The sequence below is a fragment of the Salmo salar genome, chromosome 19 (genome assembly GCF_965601325.2).
Source record: "Salmo salar chromosome 19, fSalSal1, whole genome shotgun sequence".
In the NCBI taxonomy this organism is placed as follows: domain Eukaryota; kingdom Metazoa; phylum Chordata; class Actinopteri; order Salmoniformes; family Salmonidae; genus Salmo; species Salmo salar.
This window is the reverse complement of record NC_138309.1, coordinates 73,023,398-73,046,500: the sequence shown is the minus strand read 5'-3', so window position 1 is coordinate 73,046,500 and position 23,103 is coordinate 73,023,398. Positions and strand designations below refer to the sequence as shown.

Here is a 23,103-nt window from a genome sequence, read left to right as displayed (position 1 = left end):
CTCACTTAGCATGTACCCTCCCACACACACACTCACTTAGCATGTACCCCCCCCCACACACACACACACACTCACTTAGCATGTACCCCCACACACACACACACTCAGTTAGCATGTACCCCCAAATACACACACACTCACTTAGCATGTACCCCCACACACACACACACTCACTTAGCATGTACCCCCCCCCCCACACACACACACTCACTTAGCATGTACCCCCCCACACACACACACTCACTTAGCATGTACCCCCCCACACACACGCTCACTTAGCATGTACTCCCAAATACACACACACTCACTTAACATGTACCCTCACACACACACTCACTTAGCATGTACCCCCCCACACACACACTCACTTAGCATGTACTCCCACACACACACTCACTTAGCATGTACCCCCAAATACACACACACTCACTTAGCATGTACCCCCCCACACACACACTCACTTAGCATGTACCCCCACACACACACTCACTTAGCATGTACCCCCAAATACACACACACTCACTTAGCATGTACCCCCCCACACACACACTCACTTAGCATGTACCCCCAAATACACTCCTTACTCCTTTGTGTGTTGCAGGTATAGACTTGATCGCAGCGTTCTACGGTTGCCTTTACGCTGGCTGTGTTCCTATCACAGTCAGACCGCCCCACCCACAGAACATCTCAACCACACTGCCCACAGTCAAGATGATCGTAGAGGTGAGGTCAAACACTGAGGTCAACTAGGGGTCAATACTGCCCGGTCAACTGGTAGAGAGGGGGTAGAAGATAAAGAGGTAGTAGCATTCTATCTCTCTGTCCTTTCATCATCTCTCTCTGTCCCTTCATCATCTCTCCGTCCCTTCATCATCTCTCTGTCCCTTCATCATCTCTCCGCCCCTTCATCATCTCTCTGTCCCTTCATCATCTCTCTGTCCCTTCATCATCTCTCCGTCCCTTCATCATCTCTCTGTCCCTTCATCATCTCTCTGTCCCTTCATCATCTCTCCGTCCCTTCATCATCTCTCTGTCCCTTCATCATCTCTCTGTCCCTTCATCATCTCTCTGTCCCTTCATCATCTCTCTGTCCCTTCATCATCTCTCTGTCCCTTCATCATCTCTCTGTCCCTTCATCATCTCTCTGTCCCTTCATCATCTCTCTGTCCTTATAGGTCAGTCGTTCGGCCTGTGTGATGACCACGGCGGTCATCTGTAAGCTGCTGCGGTCGAAGGAGGCGGTCGCCACAGTGGACATCAGGAACTGGCCTCCCGTCCTGGACACAGGTCAGTTCTGACCACATGCAGTGTATCTGTCAGGCTGTTAGCTGGTTGTTTGTACTGGTATATAACTGAATATTATTCTGTATCTGTCAGGCTGTTAGCTGGTTGTTTGTACTGGTATATAACTGAATATTATTCTGTATCTGTCAGGCTGTTAGCTGGTTGTTTGTACTGGTGTATAACTGAATATTATTCTGTATCTGTCAGGCTGTTAGCTGGTTGTTTGTACTGGTGTATAACTGAATATTATTCTGTATCTGTCAGGCTGTTAGCTGGTTGTTTGTACTGGTGTATAACTGCATATTATTCTGTATCTGTCAGGCTGTTAGCTGGTTGTTTGTACTGGTGTATAACTGAATATTATTCTGTATCTGTCAGGCTGTTAGCTGGTTGTTTGTACTGGTGTATAACTGAATATTATTCTGTATCTGTCAGGCTGTTAGCTGGTTGTTTGTACTGGTGTATAACTGAATATTATTCTGTATCTGTCAGGCTGTTAGCTGGTTGTTTGTACTGGTGTATAACTGAATATTATTCTGTATCTGTCAGGCTGTTAGCTGGTTGTTTGTACTGGTATATAACTGAATATTATTCTGTATCTGTCAGGCTGTTAGCTGGTTGTTTGTACTGGTGTATAACTGAATATTATTCTGTATCTGTCAGGCTGTTAGCTGGTTGTTTGTACTGGTGTATAACTGAATATTATTCTGTATCTGTCAGGCTGTTAGCTGGTTGTTTGTACTGGTGTATAACTGAATATTATTCTGTATCTGTCAGGCTGTTAGCTGGTTGTTTGTACTGGTGTATAACTGCATATTATTCTGTATCTGTCAGGCTGTTAGCTGGTTGTTTGTACTGGTGTATAACTGAATATTATTCTGTATCTGTCAGGCTGTTAGCTGGTTGTTTGTACTGGTGTATAACTGAATATTATTCTGTATCTGTCAGGCTGTTAGCTGGTTGTTTGTACTGGTATATAACTGAATATTATTCTGTATCTGTCAGGCTGTTAGCTGGTTGTTTGTACTGGTGTATAACTGAATATTATTCTGTATCTGTCAGGCTGTTAGCTGGTTGTTTGTACTGGTGTATAACTGAATATTATTCTGTATCTGTCAGGCTGTTAGCTGGTTGTTTGTACTGGTGTATAACTGAATATTATTCTGTATCTGTCAGGCTGTTAGCTGGTTGTTTGTACTGGTGTATAACTGAATATTATTCTGTATCTGTCAGGCTGTTAGCTGGTTGTTTGTACTGGTATATAACTGAATATTATTCTGTATCTGTCAGGCTGTTAGCTGGTTGTTTGTACTGGTGTATAACTGAATATTATTCTGTATCTGTCAGGCTGTTAGCTGGTTGTTTGTACTGGTGTATAACTGAATATTATTCTGTATCTGTCAGGCTGTTAGCTGGTTGTTTGTACTGGTATATAACTGAATATTATTCTGTATCTGTCAGGCTGTTAGCTGGTTGTTTGTACTGGTGTATAACTGAATATTATTCTGTATCTGTCAGGCTGTTAGCTGGTTGTTTGTACTGGTGTATAACTGAATATTATTCTGTATCTGTCAGGCTGTTAGCTGGTTGTTTGTACTGGTGTATAACTGAATATTATTCTGTATCTGTCAGGCTGTTAGCTGGTTGTTTGTACTGGTGTATAACTGAATATTATTCTGTATCTGTCAGGCTGTTAGCTGGTTGTTTGTACTGGTATATAACTGAATATTATTCTGTATCTGTCAGGCTGTTAGCTGGTTGTTTGTACTGGTGTATAACTGAATATTATTCTGTATCTGTCAGGCTGTTAGCTGGTTGTTTGTACTGGTGTATAACTGAATATTATTCTGTATCTGTCAGGCTGTTAGCTGGTTGTTTGTACTGGTGTATAACTGAATATTATTCTGTATCTGTCAGGCTGTTAGCTGGTTGTTTGTACTGGTGTATAACTGAATATTATTCTGTATCTGTCAGGCTGTTAGCTGGTTGTTTGTACTGGTGTATAACTGAATATTATTCTGTATCTGTCAGGCTGTTAGCTGGTTGTTTGTACTGGTGTATAACTGAATATTATTCTGTATCTGTCAGGCTGTTAGCTGGTTGTTTGTACTGGTGTATAACTGAATATTATTCTGTATCTGTCAGGCTGTTAGCTGGTTGTTTGTACTGGTGTATAACTGAATATTATTCTGTATCTGTCAGGCTGTTAGCTGGTTGTTTGTACTGGTGTATAACTGAATATTATTCTGTATCTGTCAGGCTGTTAGCTGGTTGTTTGTACTGGTGTATAACTGAATATTATTCTGTATCTGTCAGGCTGTTAGCTGGTTGTTTGTACTGGTGTATAACTGAATATTATTCTGTATCTGTCAGGCTGTTAGCTGGTTGTTTGTACTGGTGTATAACTGAATATTATTCTGTATCTGTCAGGCTGTTAGCTGGTTGTTTGTACTGGTGTATAACTGAATATTATTCTGTATCTGTCAGGCTGTTAGCTGGTTGTTTGTACTGGTGTATAACTGAATATTATTCTGTATCTGTCAGGCTGTTAGCTGGTTGTTTGTACTGGTGTATAACTGAATATTATTCTGTATCTGTCAGGCTGTTAGCTGGTTGTTTGTACTGGTGTATAACTGAATATTATTCTGTATCTGTCAGGCTGTTAGCTGGTTGTTTGTACTGGTATATAACTGAATATTATTCTGTATCTGTCAGGCTGTTAGCTGGTTGTTTGTACTGGTATATAACTGAATATTATTCTGTATCTGTCAGGCTGTTAGCTGGTTGTTTCTACTGGTGTATAACTGAATATTATTCTGTATCTGTCAGGCTGTTAGCTGGTTGTTTGTACTGGTGTATAACTGAATATTATTCTGTATCTGTCAGGCTGTTAGCTGGTTGTTTGTACTGGTGTATAACTGAATATTATTCTGTATCTGTCAGGCTGTTAGCTGGTTGTTTGTACTGGTGTATAACTGAATATTATTCTGTATCTGTCAGGCTGTTAGCTGGTTGTTTGTACTGGTGTATAACTGAATATTATTCTGTATCTGTCAGGCTGTTAGCTGGTTGTTTGTACTGGTGTATAACTGAATATTATTCTGTATCTGTCAGGCTGTTAGCTGGTTGTTTGTACTGGTGTATAACTGAATATTATTCTGTATCTGTCAGGCTGTTAGCTGGTTGTTTGTACTGGTGTATAACTGAATATTATTCTGTATCTGTCAGGCTGTTAGCTGGTTGTTTGTACTGGTGTATAACTGAATATTATTCTGTATCTGTCAGGCTGTTAGCTGGTTGTTTGTACTGGTGTATAACTGAATATTATTCTGTATCTGTCAGGCTGTTAGCTGGTTGTTTGTACTGGTGTATAACTGAATATTATTCTGTATCTGTCAGGCTGTTAGCTGGTTGTTTGTACTGGTGTATAACTGAATATTATTCTGTATCTGTCAGGCTGTTAGCTGGTTGTTTGTACTGGTGTATAACTGAATATTATTCTGTATCTGTCAGGCTGTTAGCTGGTTGTTTGTACTGGTGTATAACTGAATATTATTCTGTATCTGTCAGGCTGTTAGCTGGTTGTTTGTACTGGTGTATAACTGAATATTATTCTGTATCTGTCAGGCTGTTAGCTGGTTGTTTGTACTGGTATATAACTGAATATTATTCTGTATCTGTCAGGCTGTTAGCTGGTTGTTTGTACTGGTGTATAACTGAATATTATTCTGTATCTGTCAGGCTGTTAGCTGGTTGTTTGTACTGGTGTATAACTGAATATTATTCTGTATCTGTCAGGCTGTTAGCTGGTTGTTTGTACTGGTGTATAACTGAATATTATTCTGTATCTGTCAGGCTGTTAGCTGGTTGTTTGTACTGGTGTATAACTGAATATTATTCTGTATCTGTCAGGCTGTTAGCTGGTTGTTTTGTACTGGTGTATAACTGAATATTATTCTGTATCTGTCAGGCTGTTAGCTGGTTGTTTGTACTGGTGTATAACTGAATATTATTCTGTATCTGTCAGGCTGTTAGCTGGTTGTTTGTACTGGTGTATAACTGAATATTATTCTGTATCTGTCAGGCTGTTAGCTGGTTGTTTGTACTGGTATATAACTGAATATTATTCTGTATCTGTCAGGCTGTTAGCTGGTTGTTTGTACTGGTATATAACTGAATATTATTCTGTATCTGTCAGGCTGTTAGCTGGTTGTTTGTACTGGTGTATAACTGAATATTATTCTGTATCTGTCAGGCTGTTAGCTGGTTGTTTGTACTGGTATATAACTGAATATTATTATGTATCTGTCAGGCTGTTAGCTGGTTGTTTGTACTGGTGTATAACTGAATATTATTCTGTATCTGTCAGGCTGTTAGCTGGTTGTTTGTACTGGTGTATAACTGAATATTATTCTGTATCTGTCAGGCTGTTAGCTGGTTGTTTGTACTGGTGTATAACTGAATATTATTCTGTATCTGTCAGGCTGTTAGCTGGTTGTTTGTACTGGTATATAACTGAATATTATTCTGTATCTGTCAGGCTGTTAGCTGGTTGTTTGTACTGGTATATAACTGAATATTATTCTGTATCTGTCAGGCTGTTAGCTGGTTGTTTGTACTGGTGTATAACTGAATATTATTCTGTATCTGTCAGGCTGTTAGCTGGTTGTTTGTACTGGTGTATAACTGAATATTATTCCGTATCTGTCAGGCTGTTAGCTGGTTGTTTGTACTGGTGTATAACTGAATATTATTCTGTATCTGTCAGGCTGTTAGCTGGTTGTTTGTACTGGTATATAACTGAATATTATTCTGTATCTGTCAGGCTGTTAGCTGGTTGTTTGTACTGGTATATAACTGAATATTATTCTGTGTTTTCAGATGACCTGCCAAAGAAGAAGCCTCCAGCGCTATATAAGCCCTGTAACCCTGATGCCCTGGCCTACCTGGACTTCAGTGTGTCCACTACTGGCATGCTGGCTGGAGTACAGGTAACATTAACCCCTAACCTCTGACCTCCATCCCTGACCTCTATCCCTTGCTATGCCTAGTGTCTGACATGTTTTGTGTGTGGGTGTGTGTGTGTGTAGATGTCCCATAATGCAGTGGGAGCGTTCTGTCGATCGGTGAAGCTGCAGTGTGAACTGTATCCCTCCAGAGAGGTAGCCATCTGTCTCGACCCCTACTGTGGCCTGGGCTTCGTCCTCTGGTGTCTCTGCAGGTACACACACACACACACACACACACACACACACACACACACACACACACACACACACACACACACACACACACACACACACACACACACACACACACACACACACACACACACACACACACACACACACACACACACACACACCTGTTAAACAACTGTTTCAATGTCCAACAATTGACTTCCCTTTCTAACCTCTAACTCCCCAGTGTGTACAGTGGCCACCAGTCGATCCTGATCCCTCCAGTAGAGTTGGAGTCTAACCCAGCCCTGTGGCTGCTCGCTGTCAGCCAGCTCCGAGTCAGAGACACCTTCTGTTCCTACAGCGTCATGGAGCTCTGCACTAAAGGACTGGGCCTGCAGACAGAGGCACTGAAGGTACACAACAACACAAACACAAACAAACACATTTCACACGCAGAGAGAACTAAATCAAGTGCTCTTTGAATTGACTCAGTAAACAGTGTGTTTGTGGCCTGAGGTGTTGTCTGATTGGTTGCTGATCGACAGACTGAGTTTATTTTAAGAGGTTAACTTTCACCAATGGAAATTGCTATGGAAACTAGGAGCTGACTCACTGAGAGAAACACATAGGGAACAGATCCAGGAACAAACAACAGCTTTATGTAGCCATCAGTAGGATGAGGGTGGGATGAGAGGTAGGTAAGGTTTGAAATGTTGTGTATTTAAAGTTAATACACCCTCCCCTCACTTCTCTTCCCCCTCTCACTTCACCCCACTCTCTCCTCCTCTTCACCCCACTCTCTCCTCCTCTCCACCCCACTCTCTCCTCCTCTTCACCCCACTCTCTCCTCCTCTTCACCCCACTCTCTCCTCCTCTTTACCCCACTCTCTCCTCCTCTTTACCCCACTCTCTCCTCCTCTTCACCCCACTCTCTCCTTCTCTTCACCCCACTCTCTCCTCCTCTTCACCCCACTCTCTCCTCCTCTTCACCCCACTCTCTCCTCCTCTTTACCCCACTCTCTCCTCCTCTTCACCCCACTCTCTCCTCCTCTTTACCCCACTCTCTCCTCCTCTTTACCCCACTCTCTCCTCCTCTTCACCCCACTCTCTCCTCCTCTTTACCCCACTCTCTCCTCCTCTTACCCCACTCTCTCCTCCTCTTCACCCCACTCTCTCCTCCTCTTTACCCCACTCTCTCCTCCTCTTTACCCCACTCTCTCCTCCTCTTTACCCCACTCTCTCCTCCTCTTCACCCCACTCTCTCCTCCTCTTCACCCCACTCTCTCCTCCTCTTCACCCCACTCTCTCCTCCTCTTCACCCCACTCTCCTCCTCTTCACCCACTCTCTCCCCTCTTCACCCCACTCTCTCCTCCTCTTCACCCCACTCTCTCCTCCTCTTCACCCCACTCTCTCCTCCTCTTCACCCCACTCTCTCCTTCTCTTCACCCCACTCTCTCCTCCTCTTCACCCCACTCTCTCCTCCTCTTCACCCCACTCTCTCCTCCTCTTCACCCCACTCTCTCCTCCTCTTCACCCCACTCTCTCCTCCTCTTCACCCCACTCTCTCCTCCTCTTCACCCCACTCTCTCCTCCTCTTCACCCCACTCTCTCCTCCTCTTCACCCCACTCTCTCCTCCTCTTCACCCCACTCTCTCCTCCTCTTCACCCCACTCTCTCCTCCTCTTCACCCCACTCTCTCCTCCTCTTCACCCCACTCTCTCCTCCTCTTCACCCCACTCTCTCCTCCTCTTCACCCCACTCTCTCCTCCTCTTCACCCCACTCTCTCCTCCTCTTCACCCCACTCTCTCCTCCTCTTTACCCCACTCTCTCCTCCTCTTCACACCACACTCCCCCCTCTTACCCTCACTCTCCCCCTCTCACCCCACTCCCCCTAACCCCCCCTCCCCCACTTCCCCACTCCTCCCCCTTACCCCACTCTCTCCTCCTCTTCACCCCACTCTCCTCCCTTACCCCACCCCCACCTCCTCTCACCCACTCTCCCCCTTCACCCCACCCTCCTCCCTTCACCCCCCTCCCCCTCCTCTTCACCCCACTCTCCTCCTCTTACCCCACTCCCCCCCTTCACCCCACTCTCTCCTCCTCTTTACCCCACTCTCTCCTCCTCTTCACCCCACTCTCTCCTCCTCTTCACCCCACTCTCTCCTCCTCTTCACCCCACTCTCTCCTCCTCTTTCCCACTCTCCCCCCTACCCATCTCTCCTCCTCTTCACCCCACTCTCTCCTCCTCTTCACCCCACTCTCTCCTCCTCTTCACCCCACTCTCTCCTCCTCTTCACCCCACTCTCTCCTCCTCTTTACCCCACTCTCTCCTCCTCTTCACCCCACTCTCTCCTCCTCTTTACCCCACTCTCTCCTCCTCTTTACCCCACTCTCTCCTCCTCTTCACCCCACTCTCTCCTCCTCTTTACCCCACTCTCTCCTCCTCTTCACCCCACTCTCTCCTCCTCTTCACCCCACTCTCTCCTCCTCTTTACCCCACTCTCTCCTCCTCTTCACCCCACTCTCTCCTCCTCTTACCCCACTCTCTCCTCCTCTTCACCCCACTCTCTCCTCCTCTTCACCCCACTCTCTCCTCCTCTTCACCCCACTCTCTCCTCCTCTTTACCCCACTCTCCTCCTCTTCACCCACTCTCTCCCCTCTTCACCCCACTCTCTCCTCCTCTTCACCCCACTCTCTCCTTCTCTTCACCCCACCATCTCCTCCTCTTCACCCACTCTCTCCTCCTCTTCACCCCACTCTCTCCTTCTCTTCACCCCACTCTCTCCTCCTCTTCACCCCACTCTCTCCTCCTCTTTACCCCACTCTCTCCTCCTCTTCACCCCACTCTCTCCTCCTCTTTACCCCACTCTCTCCTCCTCTTCACCCACTCTCTCCTCCTCTTCACCCACTCTCTCCTCCTCTTACCCCACTCTCTCCTCCTCTTCACCCCACCCTCTCCTCCTCTTACTCCACTCTCTCCTCCTCTTACCCCACTCTCTCCTCCTCTTTACCCCACTCTCTCCTCCTCTTCACCCCACTCTCTCCTCCTCTTCACCCCACTCTCTCCTCCTCTTCACCCCACTCTCTCCTCCTCTTCACCCCACTCTCTCCTCCTCTTTACCCCACTCTCTCCTCCTCTTCACCCCACTCTCTCCTCCTCTTACCCCACTCTCTCCTCTCTTCACCCACTCTCTCCTCCTCTTCACCCCACTCTCTCCTCCTCTTTACCCCACTCTCTCCTCCTCTTCACCCACTCTCTCCTCCTCTTCACCCACTCTCTCCTCCTCTTACCCCACTCTCTCCTCCTCTTCACCCCACTCTCTCCTCCTCTTACTCCACTCTCTCCTCCTCTTTACCCCACTCTCTCCTCCTCTTCACCCACTCTCTCCTCCTCTTCACCCCACTCTCTCCTCCTCTTTACCCCACTCTCTCCTCCTCTTCACCCCACTCTCTCCTCCTCTTCACCCACTCTCTCCTCCTCTTTACCCACTCTCTCCTACTCTTTACCCACTCTCTCCTCCTCTTCACCCCACTCTCTCCTCCTCTTTACCCACTCTCTCCTCCTCTTCACCCACTCTCTCCTCTTCACCCCACTCTCTCCTCCTCTTCACCCCACTCTCTTCTCCTCTTCACCCCACTCTCTTCTCCTCTTCACCCCACTCTCTCCTCCTCTTCACCCCACTCTCTTCACCCCACTCTCTCCTCCTCTTCATCCCACTCTCTCCTCCTCTTCATCCCACTCTCTCCTCTTCACCCCACTCTCTCCTCCTCTTTACCCCACTCTCTCCTCCTCTTCACCCCACTCTCTCCTCCTCTTCACCCCACTCTCTCCTCCTCTTCACCCACTCTCTCCTCCTCTTCACCCACTCTCTCCTCCTCTTTACTCCACTCTCTCCTTCTCTTCACCCCACTCTCTCCTTCTCTTCACCCCTCTCTCCTCCTCTTCACCCCTCTCTCCTCCTCTTCACCCCACTCTCTCCTCTTCACCCCACTCTCTCCTCCTCTTCACCCCACTCTCTCCTCCTCTTCATCCCACTCTCTCCTCTTCACCCCACTCTCTCCTCCTCTTCACCCCACTCTCTCCTTCTCTTCACCCCACTCTCTCCTCCTCTTCATCCCACTCTCTCCTCCTCTTCATCCCACTCTCTCCTCTTCACCCCACTCTCTCCTTCTCTTCACCCCACTCTCTCCTCCTCTTTACTCCATTCTCTCCTCCTCTTCACCCCACTCTCTCCTCCTCTTTACCCCACTCTCTCCTCCCCTTCACCCCACTCTCTCCTCCTCTTCACCCCACTCTCTCCTCCTCTTCACCCCCCTCTCTCCTCCCCTTCATCCCACTCTCTCCTCCTCTTCATCCCACTCTCTCCTCCTCTTCACCCCATCTCTCCTCCGCTTCACCCCACTCTCTCCTGCTCTTCACCCCATCTCTCCTCCTCTTCACCCCACTCTCCTCCTCTTCACCCCATCTCTCCTCCTCTTCACCCCACTCTCTCCTCCTCTTCATCCCACTCTCTCCTCCTCTTCATCCCACTCTCTCCTCCTCTTCATCCCACTCTCTCCTCCTCTTCATCCCACTCTCTCCTCTTCACCCCACTCTCTCCTCCTCTTCACCCCACTCTCTCCTTCTCTTCACCCCACTCTCTCCTCCTCTTCATCCCACTCTCTCCTCCTCTTCATCCCACTCTCTCCTCTTCACCCCACTCTCTCCTCCTCTTCACCCCACTCTCTCCTCTTCACCCCACTCTCTCCTCCTCTTCACCCCACTCTCTCCTCCTCTTCACCCCACTCTCTCCTCCTCTTCACCCCACTCTCTCCTCCTCTTTACCCCACTCTCTCCTCCTCTTTACCCCACTCTCTCCTCCTCTTCACCCCACTCTCTCCTCCTCTTCACCCCACTCTCTCCTCCTCTTCACCCCACTCTCTCCTCCTCTTCACCCCACTCTCTCCTCCTCTTCACCCCACTCTCTCCTCCTCTTCACCCCACTCTCTCCTCCTCTTTACCCCACTCTCTCCTCCTCTTCACCCCACTCTCTCCTCCTCTTCACCCCACTCTCTCCTCCTCTTTACCCCACTCTCTACCCCACTCTCTCCTCCTCTTCACCCCACTCTCTCCTCCTCTTTACCCCACTCTCTCCTCCTCTTCACCCCACTCTCTCCTCCTCTTCACCCCACTCTCTCCTCCTCTTACCCCACTCTCTCCTCCTCTTCACCCACTCTCTCCTCCTCTTACCCCACTCTCTCTCCTCTTCACCCCACTCTCTCCTCCTCTTCACCCCACTCTCACCCCACTCTCTCCTCCTCTTTACCCCACTCTCTCCTCCTCTTCACCCCACTCTCTCCTCCTCTTTACTCCACTCTCTCCTCCTCTTTACCCCACTCTCTCCTCCTCCTTACCCCCCTCTCTCCTCCACTTCACCCCACTCTCTCCTCCTCTTCATCCCACTCTCTCCTCCTCTTCATCCCACTCTCTCCTCTTCACCCCACTCTCTCCTCCTCTTCACCCCACTCTCTTCTCCTCTTCACCCCACCCTCTTCTCCTCTTCACCCCACTCTCTCCTCCTCTTCACCCCACTCTCTTCACCCCACTCTCTCCTCCTCTTCATCCCACTCTCTCCTCCTCTTCATCCCACTCTCTCCTCTTCACCCCACTCTCTCCTCCTCTTCACCCACTCTCCTCCTCCTCTTCACCCACTCTCTCCTCCTCTTTACTCCACTCTCTCCTCCTCTTTACTCCACTCTCTCCTTCTCTTCACCCCACTCTCTCCTTCTCTTCACCCCTCTCTCCTCCTCTTCACCCCACTCTCTCCTCTTCACCCCACTCTCTCCTCCTCTTCACCCCACTCTCTCCTCCTCTTCATCCCACTCTCTCCTCCTCTTCACCCCACTCTCTCCTCCTCTTCATCCCACTCTCTCCTCCTCTTCATCCCACTCTCTCCTCTTCACCCCACTCTCTCCTCCTCTTCACCCCACTCTCTCCACCTCTTCACCCCACTCTCTCCTTCACTTCACCCCACTCTCTCCTCCTCTTTACCCCACTCTCTCCTCCTCTTCACCCCACTCTCTCCTCCTCTTTACCCGACTCTCCTCCTCTTCACCCACTCTCTCCCCTCTTCACCCCACTCTCTCCTTCTCTTCACCCCACTCTCTCCTTCTCTTCACCCCACTCTCTCCTCCTCTTCACCCCACTCTCTCCTCCTCTTTACTCCACTCTCTCCTCCTCTTCACCCCACTCTCTCCTTCTCTTCACCCCACTCTCTCCTCCTCTTTACCCCACTCTCTCCTCCTCTTCACCCCACTCTCTCCTCCTCTTCACCCCACTCTCTCCTCCTCTTCACCCCACTCTCTCCTCCTCTTCATCCCACTCTCTCCTCCTCTTCATCCCACTCTCTCCTCCTCTTCACCCCATCTCTCCTCCGCTTCACCCCACTCTCTCCTCCTCTTCACCCCACTCTCCTCCTCTTCACCCCATCTCTCCTCCTCTTCACCCCACTCTCTCCTCCTCTTCATCCCACTCTCTCCTCCTCTTCATCCCACTCTCTCCTCCTCTTCATCCCACTCTCTCCTCCTCTTCATCCCACTCTCTCCTCCTCTTCACCCCACTCTCTCCTCCTCTTCACCCCACTCTCTTCTCCTCTTCACCCCACTCTCTTCTCCTCTTCAACCCACTCTCTCCTCCTCTTCACCCCACTCTCTCCTCCTCTTCACCCCATCTCTCCTCCTCTTCACCCCACTCTCCTCCTCTTTCCCCCACTCTCCTCCTCTTTACCCCACTCTCTCCTCCTCGTCACCCCACTCTCTCCTCCTCTTCACCCCCCTCTCCTCCTCTTCCTCTCCAGGCGCGGGGCCTGGACCTGTCCCGTGTGAGGGCGTGTGTTGTGGTAGCAGAGGAGAGACCCAGGATGTCTCTAACACACTCCTTCTCCAAGCTGTTTAAAGACCTGGGCCTGCACCCCCGATCTGTCAGCACAGCATTCGGCTGTAGGGTCAACCTGGCTATCTGTCTGCAGGTAGGGCTCTGTGTGTGTGTGTGTGTGTGTGTGTGTGTGTGTGTGTGTGTGTGTGTGTGTGTGTGTGTGTGTGTGTGTGTGTGTGTGTGTGTGTGTGTGTGTGGCGCTGTACATGTTTGTTTGTGTGTGATAACATGGTCACTCTGTGCTGTGATTGGTTACAGGGCACCTCTGGGCCGGATCCCACTACAGTGTACGTGGACATGAGAGCTCTGCGGCATGATAGGTAAGTGTGCCAGTCAATCACAGCAACAACCAATCAGATCAATAAACCAATCAACTTGTATAACAGTGTTTTTTGTTTTTCTCAGGGTGCGGCTGGTGGAAAGAGGTTCTCCTCACAGTCTCCCTCTCATGGAGTCAGGGAAGGTGGGTCCTGAGCCATGTTTGAACATTTAGAATCATAAAGCTTCATGACTGTAGAGTCCTTAGACTCAGCTTCTCTCCTGACTGTGGTTCAGTGGGTGGTTTGGCCTCATAGGCTACAGTATATGCTGTATGTGGACCTGGAGATGGAAGCATTGTAGCGTAACCATGGTGACTGTTTCAGATCTTACCTGGCGTCCGCATCATCATCGCCAACCCAGAGACCAAGGGACCGCTGGGAGACTCCCACCTAGGAGAGGTCAGCACACACATACACACTAATTGATTTAATGGACATGATTTTATGTTGCCCCAATAAAGATGATTTAAATGAAATTCGGAGTCTCTGTCTCTCCCTCCCCTCTGTAGATCTGGGTGCACAGTGCCCATAATGGCAGTGGATATTACAGTGGTTATGGAGAGGAGGTTCTCCAGTCTGATCACTTCACCTCCAGACTCAGCTTCGGAGACACATCCACCGTCTGGGCTCGCACCGGATACCTGGGCTTCTTACGACGTACTGAACTCACCGATGCCAGCGGAGGTATACACACACACACACATACACACACACACACGCGCACTAACACACACACTCACCCTTTCTCTCTGTTTCCTCCCAGAGAGACATGATGCTCTGTATGTTGTGGGCGCGTTGGAGGAGGCCATGGAGCTGAGGGGGATGAGGTACCATCCTATAGACATAGAGACTTCCGTCATCAGGACACACAAGAACATCATGGAGTGGTATGTCACTAAACATCTAAAACAGCTGTTTCTATTTCAATTCTTAATTAAGGTATAATCACAATAGTTGTGTGTGTGTGTGTGTGTGTGTGTGTGTGTGTGTGTGATAGTGCGGTGTTTCCCTGGACTAACCTGCTGGTAGTCGTAATAGAACTAGAAGGCTCGGAGCAGGAAGCCCTGGACCTGGTTCCCATGGTGACCAAGGCGGTGCTGGAGGAGCATTACCTCATCGTTGGGGTCGTCGTAGTAACGGACATCGGGGTGATCCCCATCAACTCTCGCGGGGAGAAGCAGCGCATGCACCTCCGAGACGGCTTCCTACAGGACCAGCTCGACCCCATCTACGTGGCTTATAACATGTAACCCAGACACCCCATCCTGGGGGGTGGACCTGAGTGAGGGGGATGTGTGTGTATGTGTGTGTTAGCATGCGTGTGTATGGATATGTGCGTGTATATTGCTGGTGTTCATTTTAAATCAAGACGTACTGTATTTTTGAATCTGCACATGGTCATATGGTATGGTGCCAGTTGTCTGATCCTTTAGTTGTGCTGTGCTGGAGGGATGGCTGTTTCTGCACCCCTGGTTAAACCTGACACCTAGACAGGAAGTCACTGTACAAAACCTTAAGGGAACACTGTGTATCGATAGACAGGAAGTTACTGTACAAAACCTTAAGGGAACACTGTGTATCGATAGACAGGAAGGTACTGTACAAAACCTTAAGGGAACACTGTGTATCGATAGACAGGAAGTCACTGTACAAAACCTTAAGGGAACACTGTGTATCGATAGACAGGAAGTCACTGTACAAAACCTTAAGGGAACACTGTGTATCGATAGACAGGAAGTTACTGTACAAAACCTTAAGGGAACACTGTGTATCGATAGACAGGAAGTTACTGTACAAAACCTTAAGGGAACACTGTGTATCGATAGACAGGAAGTCACTGTACAAAACCTTAAGGGAACACTGTGTATCGATAGACAGGAAGTCACTGTACAAAACCTTAAGGGAACACTGTGTATCGATAGACAGGAAGTCACTGTACAAAACCTTAAGGGAACACTGTGTATCGATAGACAGGAAGTCACTGTACAAAACCTTAAGGGAACACTGTGTATCGATAGACAAGGAAGTCAAACTGGACCACTAGTAGTTGTTGTTAGGAGAGAGAGAAAATATCTCTGAACATATCTGTTTTCTTGATGAAATAGACATTAAAAATAAAGTTATTAAAGTATATTGTCAGAAGAAGACAGGGGGTTCAGATTAGTGTATAAATATAAATATTGTATATAAACATAATCTATATGGAGAGATAACTAAAACACACTGAGGACTAGCCCTGTTATACAGCTCTCTCCACCCACACCCTGTGTGCATGTGTGCTCGTGTGTGTGTGTGCGCAATGCAGTGCACTCCTCTTATCAGAATCACATTCTCAATTTGTTTCATGAAACCCATTGACTCCTAAATGCCAAGTGAATCCGTTTGAAGTAAACCATTGTTTCTATCCCACATTGTTTAAACATTGTACGCATATGATTATGGTAATATGTGATTCTGCTAAGCAGAGAGCCCAGTAAGTAGCAGAGGAAAAATTTAGTTGCAAGGAGTTGTAAAACCCAGCTCTGGACCAGAGACACAATGCTTTCGAAATGGCCCCGTTTCCTTTATAGTACACTACTTAGGACAAGTAGGACTCCATGTAGGGAATCAGTTGGTATTTGAGACACACCCACAGTGAAGTGTTCTAACAGAGACACACCCACAGTGAAGTGTTCTAACAAAGAGACACACCCACAGTGAAGTGTTCTAACAGAGACACACCCACAGTGAAGTGTTCTAACAGAGACACACCCACAGTGAAGTGTTCTAACAGAGACACACCCACAGTGAAATGTTCTAACAGAGACACACCCACAGTGAAGTGTTCTAAAGAGACACACCCACAGTGAAGTGTTCTAACAGAGAGACACACCCACAGTGAAGGGTTCTAACAGAGACACACCCACAGTGAAGGGTTCTAACAGAGACACACCCACAGTGAAGGGTTCTAACAGAGACACACCCACAGTGAAGTGTTCTAACAAAGAGACACACCCACAGTGAAGTGTTCTAACAGAGACACACCCACAGTGAAGTGTTCTAACAGAGAGACACACCCACAGTGAAGTGTTCTAACAGAGACACACCCACAGTGAAGTGTTCTAACAGAGACACACCCACAGTGAAGTGTTCTAACAAAGAGACACACCCACAGTGAAGTGTTCTGACAGAGACACACCCACAGTGAAGTGTTCTAAATGAGACACACCCACAGTGAAGTGTTCTAACAGAGACACACCCACAGTGAAGTGTTCTAACAGAGACACACACACACAGTGAAGTGTTCTAACAGAGACACACCCACAGTGAAGTGTTCTAACAAAGAGACACACCCACAGTGAAGTGTTCTAACAAAGAGACACACCCACAGTGAAGTGTTCTAACAGAGACACACCCACAGTGAAGTGTTCTAACAGACACACCCACAGTGAAGTGTTCTAACAAAGCGACACACCCACAGTGAAGTGTTCTAACAAAGAGACACACCCACAGTGAAGTGTTCTGACAGAGACACACCCACAGTGAAGTGTTCTAAATGAGACACACCCACAGTGAAGTGTTCTAACAGAGACACACCCACAGTGAAGTGTTCTAACAGAGACACACACACAGTGAAGTGTTCTAACACAGACACACCCACAGTGAAGTTTTCTAACAAAGAGACACACCCACAGTGAAGGCTTCTAACAGAGACACACCCACAGTGAAGTGTTCTAACAGAGACACACCCACAGTGAAGTTTTCTAACAAAGAGACACACCCACAGTGAAGTGTTCTAACAGAGACACACCCACAGTGAAGTGTCCTAACAGAGACACACCCACAGTGAAGTGTTCTAACAGAGACACACCCACAGTGAAGTGTTCTAACAGAGACACACCAACAGTGAAGTTTTCTAACAAAGAGACACACCCACAGTGAAGTGTTCTAACAGAGACACACCCACAGTGAAGTGTTCTAACAGAGACACACCCACAGTGAAGTGTTCTAACAGAGACACACCCACAGTGAAGTGTTCTAACAGAGACACACCCACAGTGAAGTGTTCTAACAGAGACACACCCACAGTGAAGTGTTCTAACAGAGACACACCCACAGTGAAGTGTTCTAACAGAGACAGACCCACGGTGAAGTGTTATAACAGAGACACACCCACAGTGAAGTGTTCTAACAAAGAGACACACCCACAGTGAAGTGTTCTAACAAAGAGACACACCCACAGTGAAGTTTTCTAACAGAGACAGACCCACAGTGAAGTGTTCTGTCAGAGACACACCCACAGTGAAGTGTTCTAACAAAGAGACACACCCACAGTGAAGTGTTCTGACAGAGACACACCCACAGTGAAGTGTTCTAAATGAGACACATCCACAGTGAAGTGTTCTAACAGAGACACACCCACAGTGAAGTGTTCTAACAGAGACACACACACACAGTGAAGTGTTCTAACAGAGACACACCCACAGTGAAGTGTTCTAACAAAGAGACACACCCACAGTGAAGTGTTCTAACAAAGAGACACACCCACAGTGAAGTGTTCTAACAGAGACACACCCACAGTGAAGTGTTCTAACAGAGACAGACCCACGGTGAGGGGTTATAACAGAGACACACCCACAGTGAAGTGTTCTAACAAAGAGACACACCCACAGTGAAGTGTTCTAACAAAGAGACACACCCACAGTGAAGTTTTCTAACAGAGACAGACCCACAGTGAAGTGTTCTGTCAGAGACACACCCACAGTGAAGTGTTCTAACAAAGAGACACACCCACAGTGAAGTGTTCTAACAGAGACACACCCACAGTGAAGTGTTCTAACAAAGAAACACACCCACAGTGAAGTGTTCTAACAAAGAAACACACCCACAGTGAAGTGTTCTAACAGAGACACACCCACAGTGAAGTGTTCTAACAGAGACACACCCACAGTGAAGTGTTCTAACAAAGACACACCCACAGTGAAGTGTTCTAACAAAGAGACACACCCACGGTGAAGTGTTATAACAGAGACACACCCACAGTGAAGTGTTCTAACAGAGACACACCCACAGTGAAGTGTTCTAACAAAGAGACACACCCACAGTGAAGTGTTCTAACAGAGACACACCCACAGTGAAGTGTTCTAACAGAGAGACACCCACAGTGAAGTGTTCGAACAGAGACACACCCACAGTGAAGTGTTCGAACAGAGACACACCCACAGTGAAGTGTTCTAACAGAGACACACCCACAGTGCAGTGTTCTAACAGAGACACACCCACAGTGAAGTGTTCTAACAGACACACCCACAGTGAAGTGTTCTAACAGAGACACACCCACAGTGAAGTGTTCTAACAGAGAGACACACCCACAGTGAAGTGTTCTAACAAAGAGACACACCCACAGTGAAATGTTCTAACAGAGAGACACACCCACAGTGAAGTGTTCTAACAAAGAGACACACCCACAGTGAAGTGTTCTAACAGAGACACACCCACAGTGAAGTGTTCTAACAAAGACACACCCACAGTGAAGTGTTCTAACAAAGAGACACACCCACAGTGAAGTGTTCTAACAGAGACACGCCCACCGTGAAGTGTTCTAACAGAGACACACCCACAGTGAAGTGTTCTAACAAAGAGACACACCCACAGTGAAGTGTTCTAACACAGACACACACCCACAGTGAAGTGTTCTAACAGAGACACACCCACAGTGAAGTGTTCTAACAAAGAGACACACCCACAGTGAAGTGTTCTAACCGAGACACACCCACAGTGAAGAGTTCTAACAGAGACACACCCACAGTGAAGTGTTCTAACAGAGACACACCCACAGTGAAGTGTTCTAACCGAGACACACCCACAGTGAAGTGTTCTAACCGAGACACACCCACAGTGAAGTGTTCTAACCGAGACACACCCACAGTGAAGTGTTCTAACAAAGAGACACACCCACAGTGAAGTGTTCTAACAAAGAGACACACCCACAGTGAAGTGTTCTAACAAAGAGACACACCCACAGTGAAGTGTTCTAACAAAGAGACACACCCACAGTGAAGTGTTCTAACAAAGAGACACACCCACAGTGAAGTGTTCTAACAGAGACACACCCACAGTGAAGTATTCTAACAAAGACACACCCACAGTGAAGTGTTCTAACAAAGAGACACACCCACAGTGAAGTGTTCTAACAGAGACACACCCACAGTGAAGTATTCTAACAAAGACACACCCACAGTGAAGTGTTCTAACAAAGAGACACACCCACAGTGAAGTGTTCTAACAAAGAGACACACCCACAGTGAAGTGTTCTAACACAGAGACACACCCACAGTGAAGTGTTCTAACCGAGACACACCCACAGTGAAGTGTTCTAACCGAGACACACCCACAGTGAAGTGTTCTAACCGAGACACACCCACAGTGAAGTGTTCTAACAGAGACACACCCACAGTGAAGTGTTCTAACAGAGACACACCCACAGTGAAGTGTTCTAACAGAGACACACCCACAGTGAAGTGTTCTAACAGAGACACACCCACAGTGAAGTGTTCTAACAGAGACACACCCACAGTGAAGTGTTCTAACAGAGACACACCCACAGCGAAGTGTTCTAACAGAGACACACCCACAGCGAAGTGTTCTAACAGAGACACACCCACAGCGAAGTGTTCTAACAGAGACACACCCACAGTGAAGTGTTCTAACAGAGACACACCCACAGTGAAGTGTTCTAACAGAGAGACACCCACAGCGAAGTGTTCTAACAGAGACACACCCACAGTGAAGTGTTCTAACAGAGACACACCCACAGTGAAGTGTTCTAACAGAGAGACACACCCACAGTGAAGTGTTCTAACAGAGAGACACACCCACAGTGAAGTGTTCTAACAGAGACACACCCACAGTGAAGTGTTCTAACAGAGACACACCCACAGTGAAGTGTTCTAACAGAGAGACACACCCACAGCGAAGTGTTCTAACAGAGACACACCCACAGTGAAGTGTTCTAACAGAGACACACCCACAGTGAAGTGTTCTAACAGAGAGACACACCCACAGTGAAGTGTTCTAACAGAGACACACCCACAGTGAAGTGTTCTAACAGAGACACACACCCACAGTGAAGTGTTCTAACCGAGACACACAGTTTAGATTTTTTTCAAATATGTTAGTCATAAGTTACTTCTTATGGCATCTTATATGCATGTTATCAGTTATAACTTTTCTGTGAAAATCATTTTAGTGTTCCTTATGCTTTGTTTACATTCAGCTTTTGAATTTGATCATTATAAACACAACACATTTCATTTTTATTTAATGCATCAGCTACTTTTCTCTCAGAGAGTTCTAATATGATGCCATGTATGAAAAACATGCATATCATGCCGTGTATTTATTTGCTTGTTATTCTGTACTGGAGAATGGTGATGGCATTATCAGCCCCTGACTGCGTGTTGGAGAGAAAAGGTTCAACCTGGTCCAGAAACTAGAGGTGAGAGAGACTGCATGGTGTGTGTGTGTGTTCGTATGTATATATTGTGTGTAAATAGTGTTGATTTTGTACGGTACAGGTGTGTGTGACTGTTTTGTACACATGATGAAAAGATCAAAAGGACACTTTTATAAGAGCCTTCCATGGGCTCAATGTCACACTATACGGTGCAATAAAGTGCTTTGATTGGTGTGCTGTTATTGATTCACATGCTTTCAGTTGTGCTCAGCTGAGAAGGAAAGGAGTTTCACATGTTCTAGGATCAGTTCCCATTACCAATCCTTACCTGAAGCAGTAGGGGGTGGAAATGCTAAACTGACCTTAGATCTTGGTTGACATTTAACCCTACTCTATGGACAGATTGTTCAACACTAATGGGGGCTTCCAGGGCAGGGGTTCCCAAAATGTTTCACTTGGAGCCCCCCTTCCAGCATTGGGGAACACCCCAATCAATTTTGCAAGTTTAAAGCTTATTTCCTACAATTCTACATATTTTGTCATGAGGTGCAAATACAATTTTGCAGATTTAAAGCAACTTTTCTTGCAATTCTATACGTTTGGCCATGTCTAATGTATATTCATGTGATATTTGAGTGACAAAAAAATTACAACTATCTATGGGCTAAAAAACACTAGCTGCCATGGGCTAGTTGATCTGGACATTTCTGACAAGTTATATCTCTCTAAGGTATGGAATGACTAACATGACAAGAGGAAGTGATGATGCACTACCCAATTTAGAAGTTGCACCTTGTGCATTCTACTATGACAACTTTCAACAGTAACCACTGCTTTAGGGGACAAGTAGGAACTGAATAGAGGCTACTCAGAGCATCAGTGGGTTCCCATATTTACATGATCATGTCATAACAGGAAACTGTGTGTGTGTCATACATGAATATGTTGGTACTGAGGCGCAGACCCACACACACACACTTTAAAACACAAACTGATCTCAGACAAACACATCTGAAGATGAATCTCTGTTTTTGTCCAAATAAGGCTAACATTCGTACTATTCCTCTGAAGTTCCCAATATACGGTAGAGTACCAGATACAGTACATCAGTACAATACTCAACCAATGAGAGAAAAGGAAATAGGGAGAGGGAGGGAGCAGTAAAATGGAAAAAGAAAGAGGAGAACTGTGAAAACAGACATTCTGATGGATGTCACCTATTAGGAAACGTCTTCAAAATATTTCCAAACCGAGTGGGTTGTCTCTAATTTATGTTTTGGCCACAACTACAAGGATGAGTCAATAACATTTTGGGGTATGAGTTGATATGACATGAACTGTTAAAAATGAGGTACTTTCAAAGATCTGAAACTATCACTCCTTTCTTTCTCACTCCCTTTCCCCACCCTCCTGTCATGGACAATACCACAACTCCTTTAAGACCATCTCAGGTTGTTAAATCGAACCTTCCAGGGACTTAATGTGACAGAAGTGGTTGTGTGAGGACTGAATCTCTTTATTTCTCTCTCGCCCTCTCGCTCTCAGCCATGTGAATGTTGTTATGGTATAAAGACATTCTTCATCATCACATTAAACTCGTAAATGACTGAATGATCTGTGAGGCAGACAGAACACAGCTGGGATGAGTTTATCACTGGAATTTCATCCTCTTGTCTCTTCTTTCCTCTTTTCATTCTATGCTGTTCTCTCCCCTCTTCTCTCCTCTTCACTCTATGCTGTTCTCTCCTCTCTTCTCTCCTCTTCACTCTATGCTGTTCTCTCCTCTCTTCTCTCCCCTTCACTCTATGCTGTTCTCTCCTCTCTTCTCTCCTCTTCACTCTATGCTGTTCTCTCCTCTCTTCTCTCCCCTTCACTCTATGCTGTTCTCTCCTCCCTTCTCCCCTTCACTCTATGCTGTTCTCTTCTCTCCTCTTCACTCTATGCTGTTCTCTCCTCTATTCTCTC

General features: G+C 47.0%; 1 protein-coding gene across 2 annotated transcripts in view; it reads left to right on the top strand.

The window, feature by feature from the left end:
- LOC106579490 (disco-interacting protein 2 homolog C) overlaps positions 1-21,371 on the top strand; it is a 73,541-nt gene extending 52,170 nt beyond the window's left edge. For both annotated transcript variants that reach the window (XM_045702631.2, XM_045702630.2), the window contains exons 26-37: positions 602-723; positions 1,176-1,287; positions 6,166-6,275; positions 6,375-6,505; positions 6,712-6,880; positions 13,307-13,477; positions 13,642-13,703; positions 13,789-13,846; positions 14,028-14,102; positions 14,213-14,387; positions 14,467-14,590; positions 14,701-21,371. In XM_045702631.2, coding sequence (XP_045558587.2) covers positions 602-723; positions 1,176-1,287; positions 6,166-6,275; positions 6,375-6,505; positions 6,712-6,880; positions 13,307-13,477; positions 13,642-13,703; positions 13,789-13,846; positions 14,028-14,102; positions 14,213-14,387; positions 14,467-14,590; positions 14,701-14,953 — 1,562 coding nt within the window. In that variant the 3' untranslated portion in view covers positions 14,954-21,371. The remainder of the gene's footprint in view (positions 1-601; positions 724-1,175; positions 1,288-6,165; positions 6,276-6,374; positions 6,506-6,711; positions 6,881-13,306; positions 13,478-13,641; positions 13,704-13,788; positions 13,847-14,027; positions 14,103-14,212; positions 14,388-14,466; positions 14,591-14,700) is intronic.
- Positions 21,372-23,103: the final 1,732 nt, after the last annotated feature.